At 39.5% G+C, this 23,479-nt stretch overlaps 5 protein-coding genes and 2 long non-coding RNA genes across 9 annotated transcripts; 3 read left to right on the forward strand and 4 right to left on the reverse strand.

Annotated features, from left to right (window-relative positions):
- Positions 1-497: 497 nt before the first annotated feature.
- Positions 498-8,422, forward strand: LOC124205628 (sestrin-3-like). Its single transcript, XM_046603080.1, has 8 exons — positions 498-1,673; positions 3,474-3,539; positions 3,635-3,745; positions 4,090-4,272; positions 5,323-5,641; positions 5,736-6,088; positions 6,197-6,583; positions 6,659-8,422. Exons 1-8 carry the CDS (start codon positions 1,185-1,187, stop codon positions 6,743-6,745), a joined length of 1,995 nt encoding a protein of 664 aa, XP_046459036.1. The 5' UTR covers positions 498-1,184; the 3' UTR covers positions 6,746-8,422.
- Positions 8,423-8,426: 4 nt separating this feature from the next.
- LOC124205632 (calcipressin-2-like) lies at positions 8,427-9,546 on the reverse strand. Its single transcript, XM_046603084.1, has 3 exons — positions 9,202-9,546; positions 8,793-9,135; positions 8,427-8,728 (listed from the first exon to the last, which is right to left on the reverse strand). Exons 1-3 carry the CDS (start codon positions 9,463-9,465, stop codon positions 8,598-8,600), a joined length of 738 nt encoding a protein of 245 aa, XP_046459040.1. The 5' UTR covers positions 9,466-9,546; the 3' UTR covers positions 8,427-8,597.
- Positions 9,547-9,710: 164 nt separating this feature from the next.
- LOC124205629 (spermine synthase-like) lies at positions 9,711-11,737 on the forward strand. Of its 2 annotated transcripts, none has more exons than XM_046603081.1 (8): positions 9,711-9,903; positions 9,975-10,177; positions 10,235-10,352; positions 10,411-10,533; positions 10,592-10,746; positions 10,813-10,902; positions 10,975-11,166; positions 11,226-11,737. In XM_046603081.1, the coding sequence occupies exons 1-8, from the start codon at positions 9,831-9,833 to the stop codon at positions 11,379-11,381; spliced, it is 1,110 nt and encodes a 369-aa protein (XP_046459037.1). In that variant the 5' UTR covers positions 9,711-9,830; the 3' UTR covers positions 11,382-11,737. The 2 variants fall into 2 exon arrangements, with proteins under 2 accessions (XP_046459037.1, XP_046459038.1); XM_046603082.1 differs by having other exon boundaries at positions 9,718-9,903; positions 10,235-10,346.
- Positions 11,738-12,626: 889 nt separating this feature from the next.
- On the forward strand, positions 12,627-15,129 carry LOC124205633. Its single transcript, XR_006879425.1, has 7 exons — positions 12,627-12,774; positions 12,850-13,022; positions 13,095-13,238; positions 13,346-13,440; positions 13,506-13,652; positions 13,721-14,024; positions 14,740-15,129. It is a non-coding gene; the product is annotated as an uncharacterized LOC124205633 (long non-coding RNA).
- A 285-nt stretch (positions 15,130-15,414) lies between these two features.
- Positions 15,415-17,528, reverse strand: LOC124205635. Of its 2 annotated transcripts, none has more exons than XR_006879428.1 (6): positions 17,302-17,528; positions 16,400-16,504; positions 16,237-16,303; positions 16,009-16,172; positions 15,800-15,888; positions 15,415-15,730 (listed from the first exon to the last, which is right to left on the reverse strand). It is a non-coding gene; the product is annotated as an uncharacterized LOC124205635 (long non-coding RNA). The 2 variants fall into 2 exon arrangements; XR_006879427.1 differs by lacking the exon at positions 17,302-17,528 and adding an exon at positions 16,593-16,896.
- Positions 17,529-17,800: 272 nt separating this feature from the next.
- On the reverse strand, positions 17,801-20,848 carry LOC124205639. The gene is made up of 9 exons (XM_046603090.1): positions 20,719-20,848; positions 19,798-20,171; positions 19,586-19,732; positions 19,357-19,498; positions 19,171-19,292; positions 18,983-19,114; positions 18,769-18,914; positions 18,342-18,699; positions 17,801-18,271 (listed from the first exon to the last, which is right to left on the reverse strand). The coding sequence occupies exons 2-9, from the start codon at positions 20,057-20,059 to the stop codon at positions 18,129-18,131; spliced, it is 1,452 nt and encodes a 483-aa protein (XP_046459046.1). The 5' UTR covers positions 20,060-20,171; positions 20,719-20,848; the 3' UTR covers positions 17,801-18,128.
- Positions 20,674-23,245, reverse strand: LOC124205638. The gene is made up of 10 exons (XM_046603089.1): positions 23,107-23,245; positions 22,903-23,032; positions 22,697-22,810; positions 22,463-22,631; positions 22,240-22,379; positions 22,001-22,146; positions 21,818-21,911; positions 21,678-21,740; positions 21,461-21,619; positions 20,674-21,390 (listed from the first exon to the last, which is right to left on the reverse strand). Exons 1-10 carry the CDS (start codon positions 23,179-23,181, stop codon positions 20,903-20,905), a joined length of 1,578 nt encoding a protein of 525 aa, XP_046459045.1. The 5' UTR covers positions 23,182-23,245; the 3' UTR covers positions 20,674-20,902.
- Positions 23,246-23,479: the final 234 nt, after the last annotated feature.

Raw genomic sequence — 23,479 nt, forward strand, 5'->3', positions numbered from 1 at the left:
AGAAAAATTAGAGAACATGAAATTTATGGTCACCGGAAAAACGAGTACAGATAAAAGCCAATCTATTTGATTCTTTTTGACTAGGCTAAACCGCAGAGGTAATAACGAGTCCTTGGAAATTTGTGTATGTCTTTTCAATCAGCTGTGGGGTTGTCGTCTGCTATTTTCAGATCTCAAACTTTGTACCTTTGTCATATCATTTCGGTTCAATTTTCCATGAATATTTCCTTACCAAAAAAAAACATGTACCGACACGTTGGAACTTGAAAAAATGGCAAGTAGATTTTTCAAAACGTTCCCGAAATGTCGACGAACGAAAAGAGAAAAGGCCATTGGGGGAAAAGGCCGTTGACGACCGAGGGATTCCCTTTCCCCAAATGCCCATCCTTTTTTCTTTTTCTCCCCTCGGTAACAGCGTCAGCTCCGCCCACCGTCGATTCCCATTGGTCGATACGGACCCGGGTATCCCGGTTAGCAACAAGCATTTAAAACATAATACGTATTGAGAAGGCCCAAACTATAATACAACCAACATCATCTTCTTTCTCCGAAATATACTAACTTTTGATTCTATTTTCAACGTTCACGATTTTTCATCTAGAATATTCCATCCACTTTAAAGTTCACATGCAACGAGATGTTTTAGTTGTTATCCTGGGAAAAAAAAATGAAATAAAATAAGGCCATTTTATTATTTTTCCTTCTTTGTGTGTGTTGGAAACAGTGGGCCGAGCGAGAGAGGACAAAGAGTAGTAAAAAGAGGAAAAAGTCGACTTGGGGAAAAGGCATAGGACACACAGCGTATCGAGTTGTGGTTGCCGAACCCGATATGGTGTGATTCCACCACGGACGCCAGCGCCACCGCCAAGTGTGTGGCGAGAGGAGCCGACAAGCCGAGATCGTCTGCCTTTGTTCAGCTCAGTTGCTGAACGACCATCTGACCGACAGGGTCGTTAAAACCATTTGGCCCAAGTTTTGAAATAAGTTTTTATTTTGTTTCAACTCTTTTTATTATTTGGTCATCCTCTCCGCTTCCACCACACACACACACAAAGTTTTTCTTAATTTGGTCAGAAGAAAATTTAATCACCAATCATTCCTGTTAAAAGGCGAAAAAGTTGTTTGATTCAGTCGTTGATGGGTTGGCCCGGTTGTCCTTGATTGATATCGAGTCGATTCTTTTAATGTATTTAAAAGTTGAGAGTGTCAGTGCTGTGGAGATTGCGTCAAGCTCATCTTCGTCTACCACCACCACCACGTCGAGACTAGGCAGTAACTCGCTGTCGTCTTTGTCGTCGTCGTCCAATCGTCCAGGAGTTACGAAAATTCCCGTTCCGTTGCACCACCGACTGGGTGGCGGGGCGGCCGCCGCTGCTGCTGCTGTTGCTGCCGCCGCCTCTGCCGCCACTGGGGCCGCCTGCACTCCCGATGAGATCTACTGTTACACTCAGTCCAATTCCAACAACATTAATCGGACGACGAGCCTCCATTTCAATCACCACTATCAACAATTCAACAACCATCACTATTACAACAGCCAATCGGCAGCAGCCATCAGCAGCCCAGCAACAGCACCAAACAGGGGAGGATTCGGTCGGTTACCACCTCAAGCACATCATTACGATTTGGCAACTGCCAATTCATCTCCCAACATGGGAATTCATCACATTGGTGTAAGTATGATTTAATTTCACTGAATTGTCGAGTCTTTTTGTTATTTGGTTGTTGGGGGGCTTTCCCAGTTTCCCGCTAGAGGAGCTCGCTGATGGACGGGAAACCGGTTAACCCAGAAACCAGCCCACACCTCTTTTTATCCTTTTAAATTTTATCTATTTCGATGGGGAGGCACAATAATTTTTAAATTGTTAGGTTATGTAACCAAATCCCAAGTGACGTCATGGGATGTGTACAAGAGTTTCTAGAAGTTTTCTCTCCCCTCAAGTAGTTTCCAATTTTTCGTCTGCTGTTTGCATTTGAATAATCGATTTGCGTATTTTGCCAAGCTTCTTTTCCTTGCTGGAAATAGCACGCACGTGCCTAGGATTTGATCTAGGAGCCAACCAAGAGTAGAAATAAAAGTGCTTTGTGCGTTGTGTGTTGTGACGTCAGTTTGTCGAGGGACAAAGAAGAAAAGAAAAATAAAAGAAATTTGTTTCAGAGATGGCGCTGCCGCTCGTCCCTACAAAATCTTGTTTCTAGGGAGACAAGATTTTTAATGTCTCTGGGCGGGGTCGTCGACCTCCTTAGTTTCTCTCCCCCCAACTCAATTAACAATCCCCTCCTTAAATAATAATAATAAGACTACTCCTTTATTTTCTTACCCAATGTGTGTAACATTTTTATTACAAATTGCGCGACCTAGTCAAGTCGTAAAGAAGTAAGACGAAAGGATCAGAGACCCGAGAGTCTCTTCACCAGAGAAGTGAAATCGGTTCCCTTTTCGGTTGTTGTTTTTCTTCTTTTTCTTCTTTTTGTTTTTGTATTTTTACGATCGTGTTTCTTTTATGCATTTTGCCCTCAGGTAGCGTGAACAGCTGATTTGGCGGTTCGAGCCCTCGAGGCTGAATTTAAGACCTTTTTTGTATGGGTAGAAAAATGTGAACACATCCGCTATTGTTGTGTGTGTGTGCAAAGGGTCTCTATGATTTAGAGGGGGGAGTTGTTTTACCATTGGCTTCGTCAACTCCGCCCCCCTTTGAAACTGTTTTCCAAATCTTTTTAAATGAGTGACACATTTGGTGTAGTACTTACTACTAGTCGGCTCTAGTTTTAATTATAATTGGCATGACAAGAAGATTAAGCAGAATCCCAATGCCCTCAGGGATTGATGGGGAGGGTCAAGGTGATTTCGAGGACATTGGTTTTCTCTTTAGTTAAAAAAGAAGAAGAAGAAATGTTTAAATGTGACGTCAATCGGGTCGAACTCGACGATGGACACCGGGTCATTTGAATAAAAACAGTTTGGGAATGCCATAAGAGGCGAAAAGTCATTTTGTGTTTCTCTTTCCACTCGACAGGACGACGACAAACATTTTGGCGTCACACAAAAAATGTGTGTGTGCGTTTGTTTTGTTTCCAAAGTTAAAACGTTAAAAACCACTCGGGAGAAACAAAACAAAAGATATTGCGTTCGTAACTTTACGCGTTCGCAGAGAGAAGGGGGTCTCTTAACACAATACGAAGGCCATTTGGACGTAAACAAGTCGCGAGGTTGTTGCTTAAAAAAGAGTTGAAAAAGAAAGAAAAAAAGTTGTTTGAATTTTTCTCTTTTTTTATTACACGAACGAACGTAGTAGTATTCGTCCTTGGGCTATCGTTTTCGGTTCTGGGGTTGGGCGGCCACTTGAAAATATTTTTCCGTCAACAAAAACAACAACAGGATTTGCTGCAGGGGAATATGACAGACTTTATTTCATTTCATAGTATAAATTGTTATTATTTTTTTAAATTATTTTTTAAAAATTCATTTACAGGCGGCTGATTTTGCTTCAACTGTCGATGTACAACACGGCCCTGGTCGACCAGACCGGCTGGAACAGGTACGAACCAGAATGCGATTTAAAATAACTTTTTAGTAGTAGCAACAGGAAAAATTTGAAATTCTAATTTTTGAAAATTTTGTGCTAAATTACAGGTCATGTCTTTGCATCCGCAATATTTGAAAATATTCACCAAGTCGCAGTCGTTCATCATGCGAGGCGATGGACCGTTACCCTTCCACTACCGACACTACATCGCCATTATGGTAATTTTTATTTTTAATTTGGTATCTTATTCGATCCGACATTGGACACTTGGAAATCTAGTATTTCATCTCTAATTTAATTCGGGTGACAACAACAACTGAAAGTTGTTTTGAAAGACGTCCTTCCACACCCCATTTATAGTTGTTTGGGGGTCTGCTTTGGGCCCATTGTCTGTTGCCATATGGGCGAGTGTTATGGCGTCGAATTGCCAAATTGCCCAGTGTCACACACGTGTGTGTGTGTGGAAAAAGAGACGAGGTCGACGATCGTGTCGCCCTGAATTCAACCGGGCTGGAAAATGTTACGAATCTAATCAAGTTTTTATTTTATTTTATTTGTACAGGCCGCTGGTCGCCATCAATGTTCGTACCTGATTCAACAGCAGGTGAACGAGTTCCTTTTGCAAGGCGGAGACGAGCGCTGGCTCAACGGACTCCATTCGATTCCGGCCAAACTGAGGGATCTCTACGAAATCAATAAGATTTTGGCTCACCGGCCTTGGCTCATCACCAAACACCACATTGAGGTATGTTCTTTTAGATGATGATTTTTTTTTCCTTGTGGTACGTGGGTACACGTGTGGCGGCCCCTCCTGGGAAAAACTCGTTTAAACTGTACCCAATAAACCAGTTTTTTCTCGAGCCAAGAGAAAATGCGGCTGTGTGCACTTGAGATAAATTCGAAAATATTTTTTCCTCTTCTAGTATAGAAACGACAGGATCGAGTTCTCTTGGCTTTCTATTTATAGGCACAGTGGATAGATAAATAAACAACAACAGAAAAGAAAAGATAGAAAAGAGGGGCAGCTGTGCAAGCCAAGAAAAAAGTCCGCCTGGAAATGGACAGTTAAAAACAAAAAGATAACCAGGGAATGTTTTTTCGGCGGTTTGCCAAATAAGAAAAAAAAAATTCTTTTTTAAAATAATTTTTTGTCCGACTAGTACGAACTCGCCTATTCCGGATTATTTGAGACATGATTTATTCGTTGGCGATTCTCTAGGAGAAATTTTTTTCTCGTAAGGATTTTCACTTTGGCGCGCCGGACCGTCTCCATTTATGGGCGTGACAATGACTGGACACGAGTTGTTTTGTTGATGTTTCGCAATAATAATTTTTGATGGGATTAGATTGGCCTAGATTTTTATTATTTTAGTCTTACATTTTTAATTGTCGTCAAGACATTTCAACCAGAACACCGGACATTGGAATCTGTATTATTGTTGCTGGACCTTGTCTGGTCCAGTTTTTTTTTATTTCTATCTAGTGTGATAAACAACGAGTGTGAAATCGGACCACAACGCCAAAGAATGTTTCAAATTGTTTACGTCTGTGTCCAAATTTGGGAATCCAAAGGTCCCCCCTCACTCTTGGCTCTTTGCCTTTTGATGTGAATATCGGGTGAAAAAAACAAAACCCCAAAAATCCCAAGTTGAGTCACTGGGAATGAGTGGAGAAAAATGCGCTAATCACGAATTTTGAACGATGATTACATCTCGTAATCTTTGTTGTGTGGGGCGAGGTCGTCTTATTTGACCGATATGAAATTCAAATATTTTTAATATTTTTATATTGACAGAAATTGACTAAAGGCAGCGACAGTTGGTCACTGGGCGAATTGGTGCACGCGCTGGTGATCCTCTCGCACTACCACGCCATCTCGTCTTTCGTTTTCGGTGTCGGAATTGGGGACGGTGAAGATGAACCGCCTTGCTGCTGCCCGTCTATCGCCCACAAATCGGCCACTACCACGGCCACTGCTTCGGTTCCATCTGGTAATAGTAGTAGTGGACAATCAACTCCGACCTCGGCATCTCCTCCGCTAACCAACGGCGGCAGTCCTTTGGTGTTGGCAACACGAGAAATCGTCACGGCTCCAACTACATCGGCTGCAACCGGTACGTCTGCACTGGGCGGTTTTTATTTTTTAAATTTAATCTTTACAAGATAAAGGCCCTAGAGCTTATATATATGATTCATCTGGTTGTGTAGGAGCCGGTTCCAATCAAGGATCGAGGTCCAATTCGGGCCGTGGATCGCCTGACGAGCCTCGGAGCGCTGCTGGGAGCCGGCGCGGGACCTTGTCGACTGGCGATTTTGGCATGATGCAAGATCACGAGCTGATGGCCGGAGGGCTGGACGCTTTGATGATGCGGATGAAGAATTTGGACGAGCACCGGCAAGAGTACAGCGCCGAGGAGCAGACGAAACGCTACGAACACGTCGAGAGTCAGAGCGCCGAATTGGGCGTGGTTGGATCGTCTACGGCCGTCGATGGATTTTCATCCAGCCGTCCCAAACCGGAAATTAGTCAATTTATCGACGACCCCGATTTCACTTACCAGGTATATTTCATTTTTTATTTTTTAACTTGACCCTTTTTATGTTTGTAGAACATTTCCTTGATTGAATTTTTATTCTTTTTTGGTGTTTTTTGATTTGATGCCCATCAGGACTTTGCCCGTCGCGGCTCAGTGAATTTGATTCCGACATTTCGTGTGCAGGACTATTCTTGGGACGATCACGCTTTCTCGCTCATCAACCGGTTGTACAACGACGTGGGCAACTTGCTGGACGACAAATTCCGGCTCATGTACCAGTTGACGTACAACTTTATGGGCTCGAAGAAGGACGTTGACACGTCACGCTTCCGCACGGCCATTTGGAATTACATTCAGTGCATGTTTGGCATCCGTCACGATGACTACGACTACGGCGAGGTGAATCAGGTGCTGGAACGATCCTTGAAGGCCTACATCAAGACGGCCGTCTGCTTTCCCGAACGAGTCACCAGAGCCGATTACAACAACATCCTCAAGGAGCTCCATCACTCGGAAAAGGTGAGAAACATTTCTTATGGGCTACGCTACTACCATCTAGCGGTGGAAACTAATTTTTCGTTTATTCTTTTTTAGATTCACGTCAATTTGATGCTATTAGAGGCTCGCATCCAGGCCGAGCTGCTCTACGCTTTACGTGCCGTCATGCGTTACATGACTTAAAAACAAAAACAGAAAACCGTTTATCATTTTTCTTCGAATCGCCAAAACGCATCAAAAAGAGGCGTTTTATTTTTAACAAAACAGTAGACAAACTCCCCCAACAAAACAATTTTTTTCCCTCTTACAAAACTCAGACTTCTCTCTCCATCTTTCTCTCTTAAATTAATTTTTATCTGGCTTTAAACAGTTTCTGGCATTTCCCTTTTATAGAAACGGATTTATCTTTTTTTTTTTTTTTTAATTATTAAGCTAATCTTTAGAATTATCTCCACACACACACATACCGGATGTTAGATGAGACGGCTTTTTTTCTGATAGACGCTGATGTTTTAAAAAATGAAAGGAAAATGTTTTCAATTTTCTCTAGGGCGCGAAAATTTGAAATTGCTGATGACGCCCTTTTCGTGTTCAAAAAAAAAGAAAAATTGATAAAAAATTTTTTTTTTTAGTTCGATATGCCTTGTGTCTTTCAAAACTAGGGTGCGGCAACCAATCGCTTATATTCGATGAAGATGTCGCACAAAACAAATTCTCCAAAAAAAGAAAAGAAGAAATTTTTACAAAAAATGATTATTCCCTTTATATTAATTATCTCTTTTGCGCGATCGATCCTCTTTTTTTTTAAATACTTCTTCTCTCGTCTGTCTCTCTTTCTTTTTGTGTTTGTGTGTATAGAATGGAAAGAAGAAAAAGGACAAATGGAAGAAAAAGTATTTTTTAAAATGATTTCCGGCTCTCACGGAATAATTTTTTGAAAAAGCAAAAGAGGATGATTAAGAAATTGTGTCACAATCGAGGGCGCTTGGTTACCGAGTAACGGGGGCTCGTGTGTTTTATTGTGTGTGGAAAGAATAAAGCTTTGATAGCCAAGGGGCCGTTGTGTGGATAAATTTTTAATTTTTTCAAAAAAACAAAACTTTTTCTTTCGTTCAGTGATCCAAATTTCTTTTTGGTAGTGATCTCTTTCTTACATATTTTTCTCTTTTTCTTTCTTATCTCTCTCGAGTCTTTTTTATCGGACCTTTGTTGGTTTCCCCACCACCCACCATCTCTCTTCTTCATGGTCATTTTTTAAAAAAACTAAATTTTTGTGGCAATCCGGTCGGTGCGGATTGAAAACGCCGGATATCGTCGTGTGATGTGCGTTTCAAAGAAATTTTTCGTTTAGGTTTTAAAAGAAAAAAGGAGCGCTGCTTTGTCGTTGCGTCCATCTTTTTTTTTAACTTTTACTTTTCTCTCTCGCTTTTTATTTTGGAATTTTATTTTACAAATTGAATTAAGAAAAAAATTTTTGGAGGAAAAAAAAATTCGGATTTTTTTTCAATTCAATTAAAATTTGGAAGTCGTCCATACAAAAAATGGGAAAAATTATTGCGAATTCGTGTCGACTCCCCACACATACAAACCCTGTATTATTTGATTTAATATAACTTAGAGAGAGAAGAAGAAAAAGTCTGTATTAGCTTATAGGAAATTTATGAAAGATTTTAAAACAACAAAAAAAAATTTGAATATGTTCGCCTTTGTCGTCCTATTGTCGGACTCTCCCTCACCCCGTGCTATATTACCCTCCTATACCTCTCCAAATTTGTGTGAAAATTAAGTGATGATACGATCATTCGATTATTTTGAACGGAGCGAAACTAAAAGAAAAAATACAAACTAGGATAAAACAAATATGTATGTGTTGACCACTTGATTCATTTATTGGAAACAAAGTTTTTTAAACAATTATTTTTTCAAACAATACGACAATCAAAATTTTTAACAATAAATTAGTTGATTAAATCGGTTTTAGGATTCATTTTTTTTCTTTTTGGTTGTTAGATTTTTGCAATAATGAAGCTGCTGACTAGTTTCTTTTCGGGCATGGCGTCTGAGTGATGACGTGTTGTTTGGGTCCAATTCCATCCATGTCGGCGCAAACGTGAACGACAATTCCTGGTTGGTTATCTGTTGGTGGTAGAAGCTCGTGTTTGTCGCCTATTGATAAGAGAAAACACTTGAAGGTGAGTAGATTATAACCAGGAAGTGACTGGTGACTCACCTGGGCCGAGTGAAGCAATGGCAGACAAAAGATCAAAGTTGACAACTGGGCCCGATTCAGGGGCTGGTGCCCAGCCTACAGGGGGACTGGCAGGCGGGGAAATGAGGAACTGCCTGACAGGTGGAGGGATCTGAAGAAACTGTTGAGAATTTTTGTTGATGAGTGGTGGCTGTCCGAAAAAACAATTCATGACACTATCCCCAAAGGGTGTGTGGTGTAGGTGGACCCTGGCTTTGGTAGCGATGCTGTTGGAAGAAAAATCAACTCTGGCCCTGCGAAAGCTGCGCAAATAGTGGAAAGTAGCTGTTTCGTCAAAAGTCCTGAACAGGGCCTCTAGCTCTGTCTGGAAAAAGTCAAACAGATTTCGATTACTTGGATGAAGATAATAGAGCAATCGTAGCATACTAACCTTAAGTTCTTGCTGGAAAAACAATTCATTGGGAAGATTGGTCACGATCAGCGAAGTTGCAAGTAACTCGCCCTCTTTGTTTTCGCCGGAAGAGAGATCTTTCTTGTCATCCTCTGGCTGGCTGTCTCTCGGTTCCACATCGGCAACGCAATTTGCAATTAACTCGGCTAATTGATGTTCTCGCTCGTTGTTTGTCGAACCCGACTCTTCACTGACACTCAGCGATCTCAATTTCTCTTCCAGTTCAAAATCGTCGGGATTCATGGTCTAGAATGATGAAACAACACTTTTTTATTACTTAACAAAAATGAGACATATTATTTTGACAGTTGTAACTGCGTGACAGCATTGCCAGACATAAAAAATTGTCTTTCCTATTTTGGCGATTTCTTGAATTTCACTCATTTAACGAATCATTTATCATCAATTACAGTATATTTAACTGTTGAGAAATTATTTTATAATATTACTCAGTTTACGTTAGCGTGCAACGATTATTTGTATAGAGTATTGACCCAACGGCTGCAAACGGGCAATCCAGATTTCAGCAGTCTGCTAGAAATTCCACCGAGCTCCCGTGTCTAGTCGTTCTTTCGATCTATAAAAAGTGTTAATTCCAAGAATCAATAATGGAAACCGAAAGTCACTCTACGTTTTTGATGGAATTTCATACTCAGCAAGAAAAGTTTTCTAGTCCTGATGGTACGTTTATTTTATTGGTTTCGTTTTCCGTATCCTTCAATAAAATTCGCGTTTTTTTTCTCCCGGCGCAGAATTGATCTCTCCAATCAAGGAATTATTGGAAAAGTATATCGGGGAAGTCAAAGAGGTTTATCGGAGGTGTAGCGATCAATCCGTAAGTCTTGTCTTGGATTGTGCCCAGAAATCCATTGCCACCGTTCAGCTGAAAAGTTCTGGACTCGTATTAATGAACATTGACATTGGAGGGGAAGATTCTTCTGCATTCAATCAAGAAGTTTGTACTAGCTCATAACATTTTGAGAATCCAAATAACGTGCAAGTATTCCTACAGGCATCGAAAAAGTTTGAAACAGATGTTAAGGAGAAACTGGCTGTTGTGGCTAGCAAAACTATTTGCCCAATCAAAAGAGGGGGCCCATTGGATAGATTCCGCTATCTTACCAGTTCAGGTTCCTTTACTCTACTCAAAACACTTATAGACATTTATCAACAATTTGTCATGATTAGATGAAAGGCTGTTGGAGTATGATGTTGACCGAGTTGTTGCTGATGTCCACTCACCATTTCAACACATTCAGATCTTTCACACCATCAACTTTGGCAATCTTTTAGTGCTTGATGACCTTCAGAGTAAGTATAATTATCTATTCAGATTAAATGGGAAATACATATCTGTTTCTCTTGTTAGATTTGGCTGAGAGTGATCTAGTCTACACTGAAACTTTGATCCAGAGAGGAAAAATTGATTACACTGGTAAAGATGTTTTGATTTTGGGTGCTGGAGATGGTGCATTACTATGGGAATTGCTTAAAGAAAATCCAAATATGGTCACTATGGTCGAGGTATAATTCTAATAGCAAATCAAATATTATAGCATAGATATTCAAATAAAAGGACATTATTTACAGATTGACGAAACTGTAATGAAACTATGTAGCCAGCACTTGCGCTCTGCGTGCGGATCAGCTCTGGATTCCACTACCGGACCTCACCACCGCGTATAAACCTTTGCTTACATTGAACTATCCCGCATATCTTTGTCTAATTATTGTTTCATCTCTGTTGCTCAGATCATTGTCGGAGATTGTCTGGCAGAGTTGGACAAGCTGAAGAGCGAAAACGTCCAATTTGATTTCGTATTTTCCGACTTGACTGATATTCCGTTGTCAATTAAACCACAAAATAAGGAATGGCAGTTTCTACTCGACGTAATGGAGAAATCTCTTAGTGTACTAAAGCCCAACGGACAATTTTTGACGCACGTAATGACATTTATCATTTGTTTTCGTGTTCAGAAACTAACAAATTTCATTTCATTTAGGGGAGCGGTGTGTCTTCAGTTCAATCGCTGGCCGATTTCGAATTGCATTTGAAGAACTTGAAGCCCCAAGTCGAGTTCAAACGTTGCCAAGCTTTTGTTCCGTCGTTTATGGAGGATTGGGTGTTTTATCAAGTCTGGAAGTTGGCGAACGAATAGTTGACATGAAAGTGTTAAATGATTGAGAGAGATGACAGTTGGTGCATCGTGCAATACCTTTGTTGCTGGTCATCATCACGCCGCTTCACTGCCATTCAAATTAATGTAAAATGCGCGTCGCTATTGTTGAAACATGCAACAAATTAGTCATAAATTAATGGGTTTACATCCCTGCGTGATCTTGAATTGATTCCTTGCAACCCTTTTTGCTGCTTTCAGCAAATGCACTTCTTGATTATGCTTCCTTGTGAGCTGGTTTTTGGCTCTTGTCAGTCTTTATTTAATGCAGTTGATTGATTGTTTCAGTTAGTAATGTGATATTTGGAGTTAGCTCAATAAAACGATTGAATTCCTTATTCACTACGGCTGTTACCGAACAGATGAAATGGAAGAACACGGGTGAAAATTGGTATTCATTCGATACGCATTAAGACTGCGACGCAGTTTCCAAATTGAAATCGTTCAACCCAAATTGCAGGATATGCCAACATGGTAAGAATCACCTTTTAAATTTAACGGAATTCATTTACATTTGTGACTTTAATTTTTCCTTAGAAAAAAAAACTCATTTTTTATGTGCTCTCTATCGATCCTGCGCCAAACAACTGGAAGTCAAAGACATCCTTTTAGAGCACTTACCAGAATTGGTCAAGCAAACCCAACGCGCGACGGAACGACATATTATTGGAGGATTTCCTGTCACGTTATTATTGTTTTGCGCCTCCTGAACACCTATCCCCTAGAGTAAGTCGCCTTTTATGGTTTCCAAGTAGTCACCTTTAACGATATTGCCGCTCAATGGTTTTTTATTCGTTCGATTTCAATGAGCCCAATCCAGCGAAAGATCCGCCTTCAAAACATTTCTGATACACAGCCGAACCGGAAGACCGAAGGGAAAGATCTTTATTATTTTAATCTCATAAGAGCAATAACTAAAGTGTACACTTAAAAAAGTGTGCTCTCGTTAAAATGTCATTCACCTCAACAGAAAACCGGAAATGAATGAAGTGAAATTGGATTGTCTTAAAATGAAGTCGATTGATGCCGACTAATGCATCGATTAAGTTCGCTTAAGTTACTTGATATCTTTGAGTTATGGTCTAATGTTTCCTTAAAAACTACAAGTATATAATTTAATCCGTGCTTTGATAATTGTCAAAGCAGGTCGAAGTCTCATTTAATTGACCGTGTTCCTTAGTGTGTTCTGTGTTGCGTACCCGAGGAGGAGGTGTCGCTGCCTCGCTGGGGCACTAGCGACTCTAGCGGCCTTATGATGCACTAAAGCATTTATTCCTTTGTTCTTCGAGCAGCAAGAACAAAGTGACTGACTGACTGTCCTGCTTGCCAACTCAGCATAGTTTTGTATAACAGTTTCATCCATTGAAAAGTTATAGTGAGTATATTACCAATTATGTCCAATCAAGGCCAGTCTTCTTTTCTCTATAACTTTTCGATTGCCCAATCGTAGATTCTGTGATATTCATTAGGTCCTCTCAGCCCCCCAACATGTGGTTGAAAAAAGCTGTCAAGGTTCTAAAGGTTTGAAACAGCCCAGGACTCCTTGGATTGGCAGGCATGAAGAGCAGATGGTTCAACAACATATTATATCATGTCCAATGTACTGACCGTCTAAAGCACCAGGTAATGGAAAACATTTTTATCTCATTCCGAATCCATAGCTAATGTAGGCCTACATTTGATTGAATTGTACAGATACAGAAACACAAAGAAGAAGAATTTTGTCCTACCGTCAGTGAAGTTGGTGCTAGCTGTTTGCAAGCTCCTTTTTTTACTCTTGTGATGTCAAGTAATGTGGATTAATAGCTGGACCCTGGAAAATCGAAAATCATACTTCAGGTAATTTTGCAATGGACTCTTGAATAGATTCAGGGTTCATTAATTTTATTCTCAATAGAAGTCTCAGATTCTCGGGGACTCACTCTACTTACATCTATTTTTCACAGATTAAAAAAAATCACTTATCCATCCTACAATGACAGCCCAATTTTAGCACACCAGCAGGGTAAACCATTGATGCAGGGGACTTTAACACCTGAAGGTAATATCGTGTGGAGATTCTGCAAGGTGATTCCCTTAACCAGCTGTAATTCAAAATATTTTTAGGCCCAGATGCTGGCTCTTACCAACCTGCCAGAAGGCAACAACAAACCTGAACAACAATTACATTCGTTGTTGGGACCTTAATGGTTGACGCAACTGCTACGTCTTCCACGGTGGAGGTTGCTACCACTGCCGTCACTCCGACTTTATGTAAGAAGAAAGAATTCTACAAAATTTGTTGTTTTTACCTTAAAATTTTCTTTTTTCTTCATTATTAGGGAAATTGTTACGGCTTTTGCTGTTGTTGTTTCGAAACTCGCTGTTACTACAATTGCTGGCACTGACAATCAGGTAATCGAGTACTTTTTCCTCCGACTACGTTCTACAAGCTCCCCACAATTTATTGAACGGAGGAAATTTTCATCAAGATCGCTTGGATTATTGAACCTCCTGGCGCGTCTTTGTCCTCCAAAATTATCAGAAGTGGAATGCCGGTTAGCAGCCTATCAATGCAGCTATTGACTTTCCTGAGCTTGGAGAATAAAAATCGACGTGTAATGGAGGCCGCTCGATGAGCGAGAGGTAACGAAGTAAAGAAATCACCCGTTGTGTCAGCGAAAGCTATCTTGAAGAAAGTTGTCTAATCCAGTTAGATTTTTTTATGATTATTATGGAGGAAAGCAACTTTCTTAATGATCTTAGTCATTTTGTGGGATTAGTTCATTTTTTGGGCGGTAGATCGAAGGACAAGCCAACCTCGTAAAAATTTCTTGGCTTGTGTTGCCAGTCAGTCATCATCATGGGACCAACATTTTTATCCGATTTGCGCTTCCTCGTTCATGTAGTTATCAAGTATTAGATACACAATGAGAGAACATAGGTTAACACATTGCTACGTTGACAGTGACAAGTAGTAGAGAAATTTTTTCCGACTTCCGAAATCTGCTGTCTACTTTGTTTTTGCTTTGCGTTTCTCGGTGGAAAAAGAGACGCCCTTCAGTTTTTAAATTAAATCTCGATTTTTAGAGTTCAGTATTTTTCGGTATCGTAAATCACAGTGGTCGTGGCAAACAGTATTTAGAATTTATCGCCGTTTTTTGTTGTGTGTATGTTGTGAGAACGTTATCAACGTGTTTTGGTTTGAATATTTGTAAAGATCAGCTAGTTGAGCGAAGAATGAGAAACACTTTTTCCTTTTAAGTTTTTTATGAATGTAGTTCTCGTTAATACTTATGTCAAGTGGCTTTAAATTGTCTTGTTCATTTTAGCTGTCAGTAACATGTTTTATTCTATTTAGGTTTCTGACTGGAATGGTGGAGTTCCAGTGGTGAAGCCAGACAAGGAAACAAGAATGCTTTGAGAGAATGCTTCAATTATTATAATGTGAATTTAACTAGCTTAATTGTTGTTGTGCATTGTAAGTGAGTGAAGTAAAAAGCACAAAGGATATTTAATCTGGGATTAAAGGAGAAGGCTATAGACAGAAAAGTAGACTCACATAATGAAAAAAATATTGAAGAAAGAACACTAGTGTTTAGATTTATTGGGATAGGTAATCACGACACTCGGGTGCCAGATTGAGCTTGTTATTGTTATACTTTCTTTCACGCGAGTTCTCTTAAATGAAGTAATTAGTCAAATTGGTAATGGTACTGTGTAATAAATAAACTTCATAAATTGATGTATAGAATTGTGTTATATTTGTCCCACCTCCACCCACAATTCCACCACGTTTTAACACATACAAGTATAACATAACATACATTAACACACACACAAATAATTAACCCGTTGGCTGCCACGCCATACAACCCGTAGGTTGCTCTCTACTTCTCTACGCGCCACGTCTGAAGGATCCATGACCAAGGTGGGACTTGCCATTGCTGACAAGTCCGGGCTGACACGGTGACAGGAGAAGATGGAATGCACAACCTCTAGAATCCATCACCGTATCGACAAGGGGGAAGTCCCTATGGTGCATTGCCTAACAGGGCCTTTCGGCCAAATCTGGGGCTGGTGCAACTGTCCGACCCCGCGGCATGTAAACCACGAGACCGAACAGCGCGGGCCCGTGCTACAGAGCTAACATGGGGGAACAAAGGCGTGGCAGCCAACGGGTTAACTAACACAAAACATATTACCAACAATAAATGATGATCCACGTAGAACATGTTTGATGTCACCCGTGGAGTCACGTCACCGCCATTAATTCGTAGAGATGCTGACGTCTGATCCCATGTGATGTTCACAGTCTGTAGGCGGTCTCCTCTAGGTCGTTATCTAAATGGCTAATTCAAGGAGAAAAACAAATTAATAACCAAATTTACATTCCACTGATGTATGACAAATGAAGTTACATTGATAACACCAGTCAGCTTTACTAAGCGATCCAGAAGACGAAATGAGTCGAGGGAGGATGAAGACTAGATGACTGCAGCACCCTTTCCTATGACAGAACATACAAATTATTCATTTAGTTATTTTAGACTTTAATTAACTTTTTCAACATAAAAATCTATAATACTGTAAGAAACTAAAGCTGTTTATCACAAAAAATTTAACTTACAATTATTTGAAGAAAGAGAGCAATTTTCCTGCCCCTGGCTGTAGGCAGCAGCAGCAGTTTTGAACATATGTTGAGTAAGTGCCCTGCAATGCATCTTTTCACATGACTTCTTCTAAGTAGCTGCAATAAACCTGAAGATTACTCTTGTCGTTTTTTGAGGCTTTCTAACAGAAAGTACAATTTATGACATCAAATAAAAGTTTAAACTTTGTGAAAGAAGAATAATACTTGTCTGCCCATGCTTAATTGTAGAAAAACATACTCGGAAAAAAAAATTTATGTCCATGCTGGGGTACTAAGATCAATAGAAATTACCGATAATTATGATGAATATTAACTAAGTGTGTGAAGAAGTCTTTAAAAATTGTGACTAAGCTATTAGTGGTTTTACCTGTTGTGGATGTTGCTATTCAGCAGAACGACGATATTTTATGAAAGAGTTGATGGTGAACTTCTTTTCCCTTTTGGCTACTGTTTCCTTTCGTGTTTCCAAAAGCTGCAAAACAAAAAAAACGAGTACCACATGAACTCACTTAATAAACTTTGGTAGACCTACACAGTTTACTAAACAATAGTGAATTTACCTAATATAACTAATTTAAAATTGCGGGTGAAACTTGCAGTAGCTACATTTAATTATAACCAAAACTCCAAAAGGCAAAAGTCGCCATTACATGATTACAATCACAATCAGCAAGCAAGCAGTAGCGGTATCTAGTGTGTGTTTTTTAAAACAAATACACCGCAAATTACTCTGTACGAATTCAAACGTCAATAAATCAAAGTCAAAGGGAAATAATTTTTGCTTTGAAATTCGACGAAAAGACTTCAAATCAAGAACAACAAAGTTCACTTTGTATATCATTTAATATTTCCCGGAAGAATACCGGAATTAGGTCATAGTCCTTCAACTATTGAACTGGCATCGATTCAGACCAAATAATCGTAATCTCCATGAAAGTTGGGTCAGTTTGAAGAGGTTTAAACGAAATGCCAAAATTGACCAAAATCGAGAAAAATCGTGAACAAGGACAAAACGAGATTTTGGACGATTTTGGGATACTTTCTATTGACACATGATATCGAACGGAAAATTTACGAGGATAACGAAAATCAGGTTCACTTCGACGTCAGATCAATAGCTACTATGCTATACAGCAATTTAGAAACCGGAAGTAAGGACAAAATCAATCTATTAGGCAAACGGATCGGATTTTCAGAATTACGAAAAATGAGCTCTGTTTCTATAATAATAAGCGTCAATTATGACATCACATTGCCTGAAAATCTTACCTTGAGGTTGCATTGGGATGTTATTCAATATGGAGTACTGGACGCACTCGGTTCTTCAACAAAATTCAAAACAAACCTAGTTGAATACGTTTTGATATGTTTGCACTTTTCTTTTGTTCGGTACTACACATTTAGTTGCACACTCTCGTCTAGAAGATAACTACAACTTTGGTACAGAATTTGTAAGATAAATATTCACCATACACGAAGCACGACATTCCATTTCTTCTTGCACTGCAAATTCTGCAGACGACAAGTACTAACGTTGCCAGACTGTAATCGAACATTTTCTTTTTCAAAAATATTCATAAAATTGGCGGGGAAATAACATTATTTTGAAATAAAATAAAGACACAAAAACCAAACCATTATTATATTGGAAATTTTAATGGTGACGATTTTTTTTTTGCAAGAAAGACGTGCAGGAGATAAACAAACCTGTTGTTAGATAGTGTCAACTTAAAATAAATACAGGAAAATGTTAAGATACAAATATCAGTACTGACATATATCTGCATATATTTTGCTACCGCTACACACCAAACACTGTTACAGTTCTGTAATACGATCAGAGTACAAACAGATAACGGTACTGTTTTAAGTTGAAAGTCGAGAAACGAATAGATCAATTTTTAAATAGCTACGTCTTCCGTCCACTCAAAATGTAACAGCAATAAATAATAAAGAGGGTAAGCACTAAGCAGCAAGATGCAGGTGATATTAGCGGTTCACTTCCACAAAAAAATGTCTCATAAGCTCTTATTTTCAAGAAGAAGAGCTTTGAAGCTTTAAGCTTTGAAGACTTTATCTAAAATACAACATTTGTGTTAGTAGGTATAACTTTCTTCATATTCAAGACAAAATCCAGTATTGGCTATGTCGGCAATGGCTTGAATGATAGGCGGATTGAAATCCACCGCACATTCGGTGTGATCGGTTCGGTAGGTCATTCTAAATGGTTTCATCGAAGCTGTAAATAAAGATTAAAGCGTGAAGAGTTCAGAAAACAATAAACATAAAAACGTCAAATTATAACTTACTGCACACTTTGACACTAGTGGCTAAACCAGGAATAAAAGCCGTGGCTGAATCCAATAAGAACCCCGGAGATGGATTCAGTTCGTTTCCACAAAAACGATCGGCCTCGATTCCGGTGATGGGATCTCGACCACTGGCGATCAGAAGGAAATCGTACAGGCACGTCGCTGTTTGGGGCTGTGTATATTGCGGATCGCTTATCAATGTTCCTGCGGCTGAGTGTGTAGCAGCAATGGCGGCGTAATGGCTGCCGACAGAAGCCAATCCGCCAGCAGCCAGTATTGCCGGTGGTGTAGTTATGGAGAAGGCGTCACCACCGTTCGTCACTGAACATACCGAAAGACACAACTGGTTGGCTTTCTATAAATTAGCACAAAGCATAAACAAATTTATTACATTTTGTCTGAATATTTCAAAAATTATGAATACCTTATGTGACACTAGTTCCGCCCGGAAGCAAATATTGTAGTTTTGGTTGTTGAGTTGACGAGTTGTTGTGCTGGCGACATCCTGCCAATTGAAAGAGCTGACTTTTCCAGTATGAGACGTAAAGTACTGGAGACAATCCTTGGGAGCTGTTAGATATTAACATACAAAATTGAAACTGTTGCGAATCTAATTACTTGATTGTTCAAAGTGATACCTAAATAAGAAGCCTCGCAGGGAAGCAAAGCGATTTTTATGTTCCACGAACGCTCGCATGTTTCCGTTCCAAAATCGAACAAAAGTTGGATGTCGGTAGGAGCATCAGCAGACGACGAGACATCAAGGTACACTACAGAACATTTTTAAGACAACAAAAATTTCAAAAGTTGTGTAAGAGTTTCTTACTGTGCTGTCCACTGTTGTCTCCACAAATTGTTGGTGCCGCGGTTGCAGATCCGAAAACGTCAAATGTGTCCATACAAGTTCCGTCAGTTGGCTGTGCAGTTGTGAATGACACAAAGTTCAAACTGAAAAACAAATGGAAATTAACTTATTAATCTTTTCTTACATAACATGCGGGTTTTAACTCACCGGACTTGACAAATGGGTTTCTTCTGTTTACTATCCAAACTGACAGTCAGTGCACAAGTGGAGGAACGGCCGACACCAGTGGACGGAGATTGCCAATAAGTGTTGTTGAGACTAACCGTTCGCTCACAAGTATTGATCACATCTGTTCAGATAAATTAAAAGCAATGTTAATCATCATTTAATTTAAAAGTCGACGTCGTTAATACAGAGAAATGTGGGATGAACTTACTGACGCAACAAACTTTCCCGTTGTGACAGGAACCGCCAGATCGGCCACCAGACAAGACACAAGCGATTTTTTGAGTGCAGATTCCAGTTTGGCCGCTGGATGTAGTACAGGCGACGAAGGGGTTCCGCTGTTTGTAGAAATGTTTCTCTGTATTTTCCAATAGAATTTAAAATTGTTATTGCAAGAAAACCAAAATATATTTTAAGGAATACTAAGATAGTAATGCAAGAAGGGGCCGTGATGATAAGGAATTTCCGGATGGCTCAAATCAGCCACTGGATACAACACGAAATCATCTTCTTGTCCGATGATAGAGGCGACAATAAAGCAGCTGCACAGCAATAACGAAGCAATCATTTTGTAGACTGTTTCTTGTTTTGCATCAAACAGAATCCTTTTATATACCCAAGCACATAGGCGTGGTCTATCTCGCCCCATTTTCAAGATGTACCGCACCAACAGTACCGGTAACATTTATCAATTGCGCAAAATTGATCGCATTACACAGCATTGCTATTAAAAGGCGACTGAGTTATGGCATTCTCCGCTCCTCTTCCTGGTCTCTTCCTTTGTCTTCTGATCGAATCTGAAAAAGAAAAAAAATCTAATTCGGGAAGTCTATTTTCGGCCGTTATCTTTCACACGGCGGCGTTGTTAGTTTGCCATCAGAGTTGCTCAATACACGAAACAAGACAGTCGATTTTCTATCAAGTAAGTATACAGAGACTGTGTCTCTCACGGCAAAAGCCATCCAAATGTCCTGTGACCACATAAATTTCGATGGCGGAGAGAATGGCGAAACACGCACGATCTATTTGGCTTTCATCGCTTCAGTTTCTATCAATTTTAAGATCATTTGTGCAAAGAGTTCTTTGAACGGAGTTGGTCCGTCTATTTTGGGAACCAAGACAGATTCTTGTTTGATGCGAAAATTGAATTCCTCATCATCAAACAAGAATAGCAGTCTTTGTAAAATAACTATTGCGCAACAATTTACTGTGTGTCAGAAAGTAGGGAATAAAAGAATTTTTGCATCGAGGTTAACACCCACACACTTAGCTAATGGCAATATTTTTCAAACTTCAACGAATGCGACAATTTAGATTTATTAAATTTGCATTAAATCGACTTACATTTCTCTCCGACCAGCAATCGCCTTATTTTTTTCAGATTCAGGAATTCGGTTTTAGTACCTTTTTGTTAATTCAGTTGGTAATTTAGTGTTCTCTCTTCTTGAAAAAATTCACTAAGTGTGTGTTATTAATATTAATTGAATCGCACGTATTGTTCAGCCAAGACGGCACGAAAAATTCAGTGTTACTCAAGAATTTCCTCTTGTAACATCCATCCGGTAAAATGAGTCCAATGGTCATCTCGTCCCGAACTTGCGTCGTCAAATAGAGACACTTCTGGTGTCGATTTCACATCAATCTGCAACCAAATGTCGTCATTCGTCTCTAATTTTAGCGTCGACTGGAGACTCAGCGGACACTTCTGATTGTCGACGGTGTTGGACTCTTCTGCTAGGGCCCTTCCGACACGATCACCGTTCTTGTAAAGTCCTATCCCTAACTGCATCTTTTTGGACTCTGGGAAAGCGGCCAATCCCGTGAAGGAGAAGAAATAAGTGCCAGATTTCGGTGCCATGAATATTCCTGTTTGTATATCCATGGCATTTCCAATGTTGACTCGAGCAAAATCGAACGGAATTGCATCTTTAAATGCGTAAAACGGACTGTTCCGTTGCACGTAGAAATAGACGGGCGCTGATTTTACCTCGATGTGACCGATCCATTTTTGGAAATCTATTTTTATTTTTAATGAAAGCTGCGATTAATAAAATTAGTATCAGGCAAGATTTTTTTTCACATTTACCGTTGTTGCTGTTCGGATTAAAGTCACAAAAGACGGAATCGATTGTGGCCTTTGTTCCCTTCACTAAAAATATTCCGTTAATTTTCTGACCCATTAATTCCAAGTCTTCGCAGGAAGTTGGCATTTTACCGTCGTTGTTCTTTATGTCTCTCGTTCTCGCTGTTCAATCGAAAACGGTTTACAATCACATTTTGTAAATGATTTTGAATTATCTCACCGTTTAAAGTTGTTTTCAAATTCTCGATGGTATCCTTCGCTTCCGCCAACTCTGTTTTCGTTACTGCATGCAAATGATAAAAGATCATATTAAAACATTTCCGTTATTTTAAGCGAGGAATTTCTCTTTGGTCTAATTACCTTTAAATTCATTTTTCATTTTCTCTATAACTGATGAGATTTGTTTGAATTTTTCTTTTAGCCATTTATCGCAGTTTTTCGCGCCATAAAGTTCCTTTTTACAGAAAATGAAAAATTAGCGGAATTAGCTAGAACAGAGTGTCCTTGATTCACCAGTTTGGTACAAAACGAAAATGAGTAAACCTGGATTTTGTGGATGTCGTCAGTTTCCAATTTGAAATCAGGGCGGTAATCGTATAATGAATACATCACAGCCATTTTGGATTCAGAATGCTCCAGACCAAGGGCGTGGCCAAATTCGTGAGTAGCCACCTGGAACAGATTCGTACCTGTGCGTTTTTAACAATACAAGATGTCTCATATTACACAAGTTAAGGCATTTTAAATACAATTAAGGGAATGTTATTGAAAAAATTTGATACCGCTGCTATTGGTGGTCCATGTTTCGGCTTCATCGAAATACGTGTCACCTGATTTGGGAAAGAAAGCGTAACCCAAAATGCCACCCGGGCCCTCAAAGGGTGGATCATCTTTACTGTCGGAATGACCGCCATACTGAAAACTGTGAGTAATTAAGTTCTATTTAATATTGAAACAATAATAGCAGATGTAACTGTAATATACGTTACGTTCTTACTCCATTACCGGATTTCGATGTCAACGTTTCCTGTCTCAACAAAAGTGAAGGTCAATGGAGTTACTTCTTCCCATAGCTGAAATGCTTTGGCGATTTCTCGATCTACAACGGATTTTTCCAAATCCGGCGTGTATTTGCTAATACTATAAGTTAATTCATCTTTAGTCCAACGGTTTCCTATTAACATATGTAATAGATTACCTCAAATAACTCACAAACGTGCACAACGAAATATTATTTACCTTTAATATCAATGTTGCGCTTCCGCCGAGTGAACGAACCTTCCAGAATGATCCGATCCGGAAGATCGCACCGAGGTTTCGTCATCCGCGTTAATATTTCTTTGTGCATAATACCTGAAAACATTTTTGAAATGAAGTTAATGACACAAATTCAAAGACAATCGAATTTAATTGCAATATTGGAATTGATATCTAAATGAGCTAACCTGTTGGATCCAATCCTGCAAAGGATTTGAAATCGCTGACGGCATTTCTTCGGATAGTATCCCCTGAAGTGAACGAATTAGAAGAGTTTTTTTGTTTCGGATGTATGTAACCGAAACTCGCTTGATAATTCTAAACAAGATACAATTAAAGGGAAAAATTGATTTGGTCGTCATGACGACAGATTATTCACTCGCGCCGTTTACCTTGGCTTCGGGAGAGACCAGCGAAGCGTCAAGTTGGTTTACCACAACATTGAACAGAATTAAACTAAAAAACATTCGAGAAACAAATTACAATTTAGACGTCTGGTGATGCTGACTAGTCTGTAAGAGTCGAAGAATAGGACTGGAGGAAAATTTCTTACCAGTGGCCCAGTGGCTCTGCTTATTTGGAATTAGAAAGCGAACGACGACTCTGTTTTACAACCACACTTGAGGTATTTCCATAAGCCTTGACGCTCCCGCCGGGTATATTCAGTTGATGAGTGGCCACATTTCAGTTAGCAAAGAAAAGGAAGAAAACCTCAAAAAAGTTTTGAACTTTTTTTTAAGTTAAAGCCAGCGTGACTAAAAAAAT

The sequence above is a fragment of the Daphnia pulex genome, chromosome 10 (assembly GCF_021134715.1).
Source record: "Daphnia pulex isolate KAP4 chromosome 10, ASM2113471v1".
NCBI lineage: Eukaryota > Metazoa > Arthropoda > Branchiopoda > Diplostraca > Daphniidae > Daphnia > Daphnia pulex.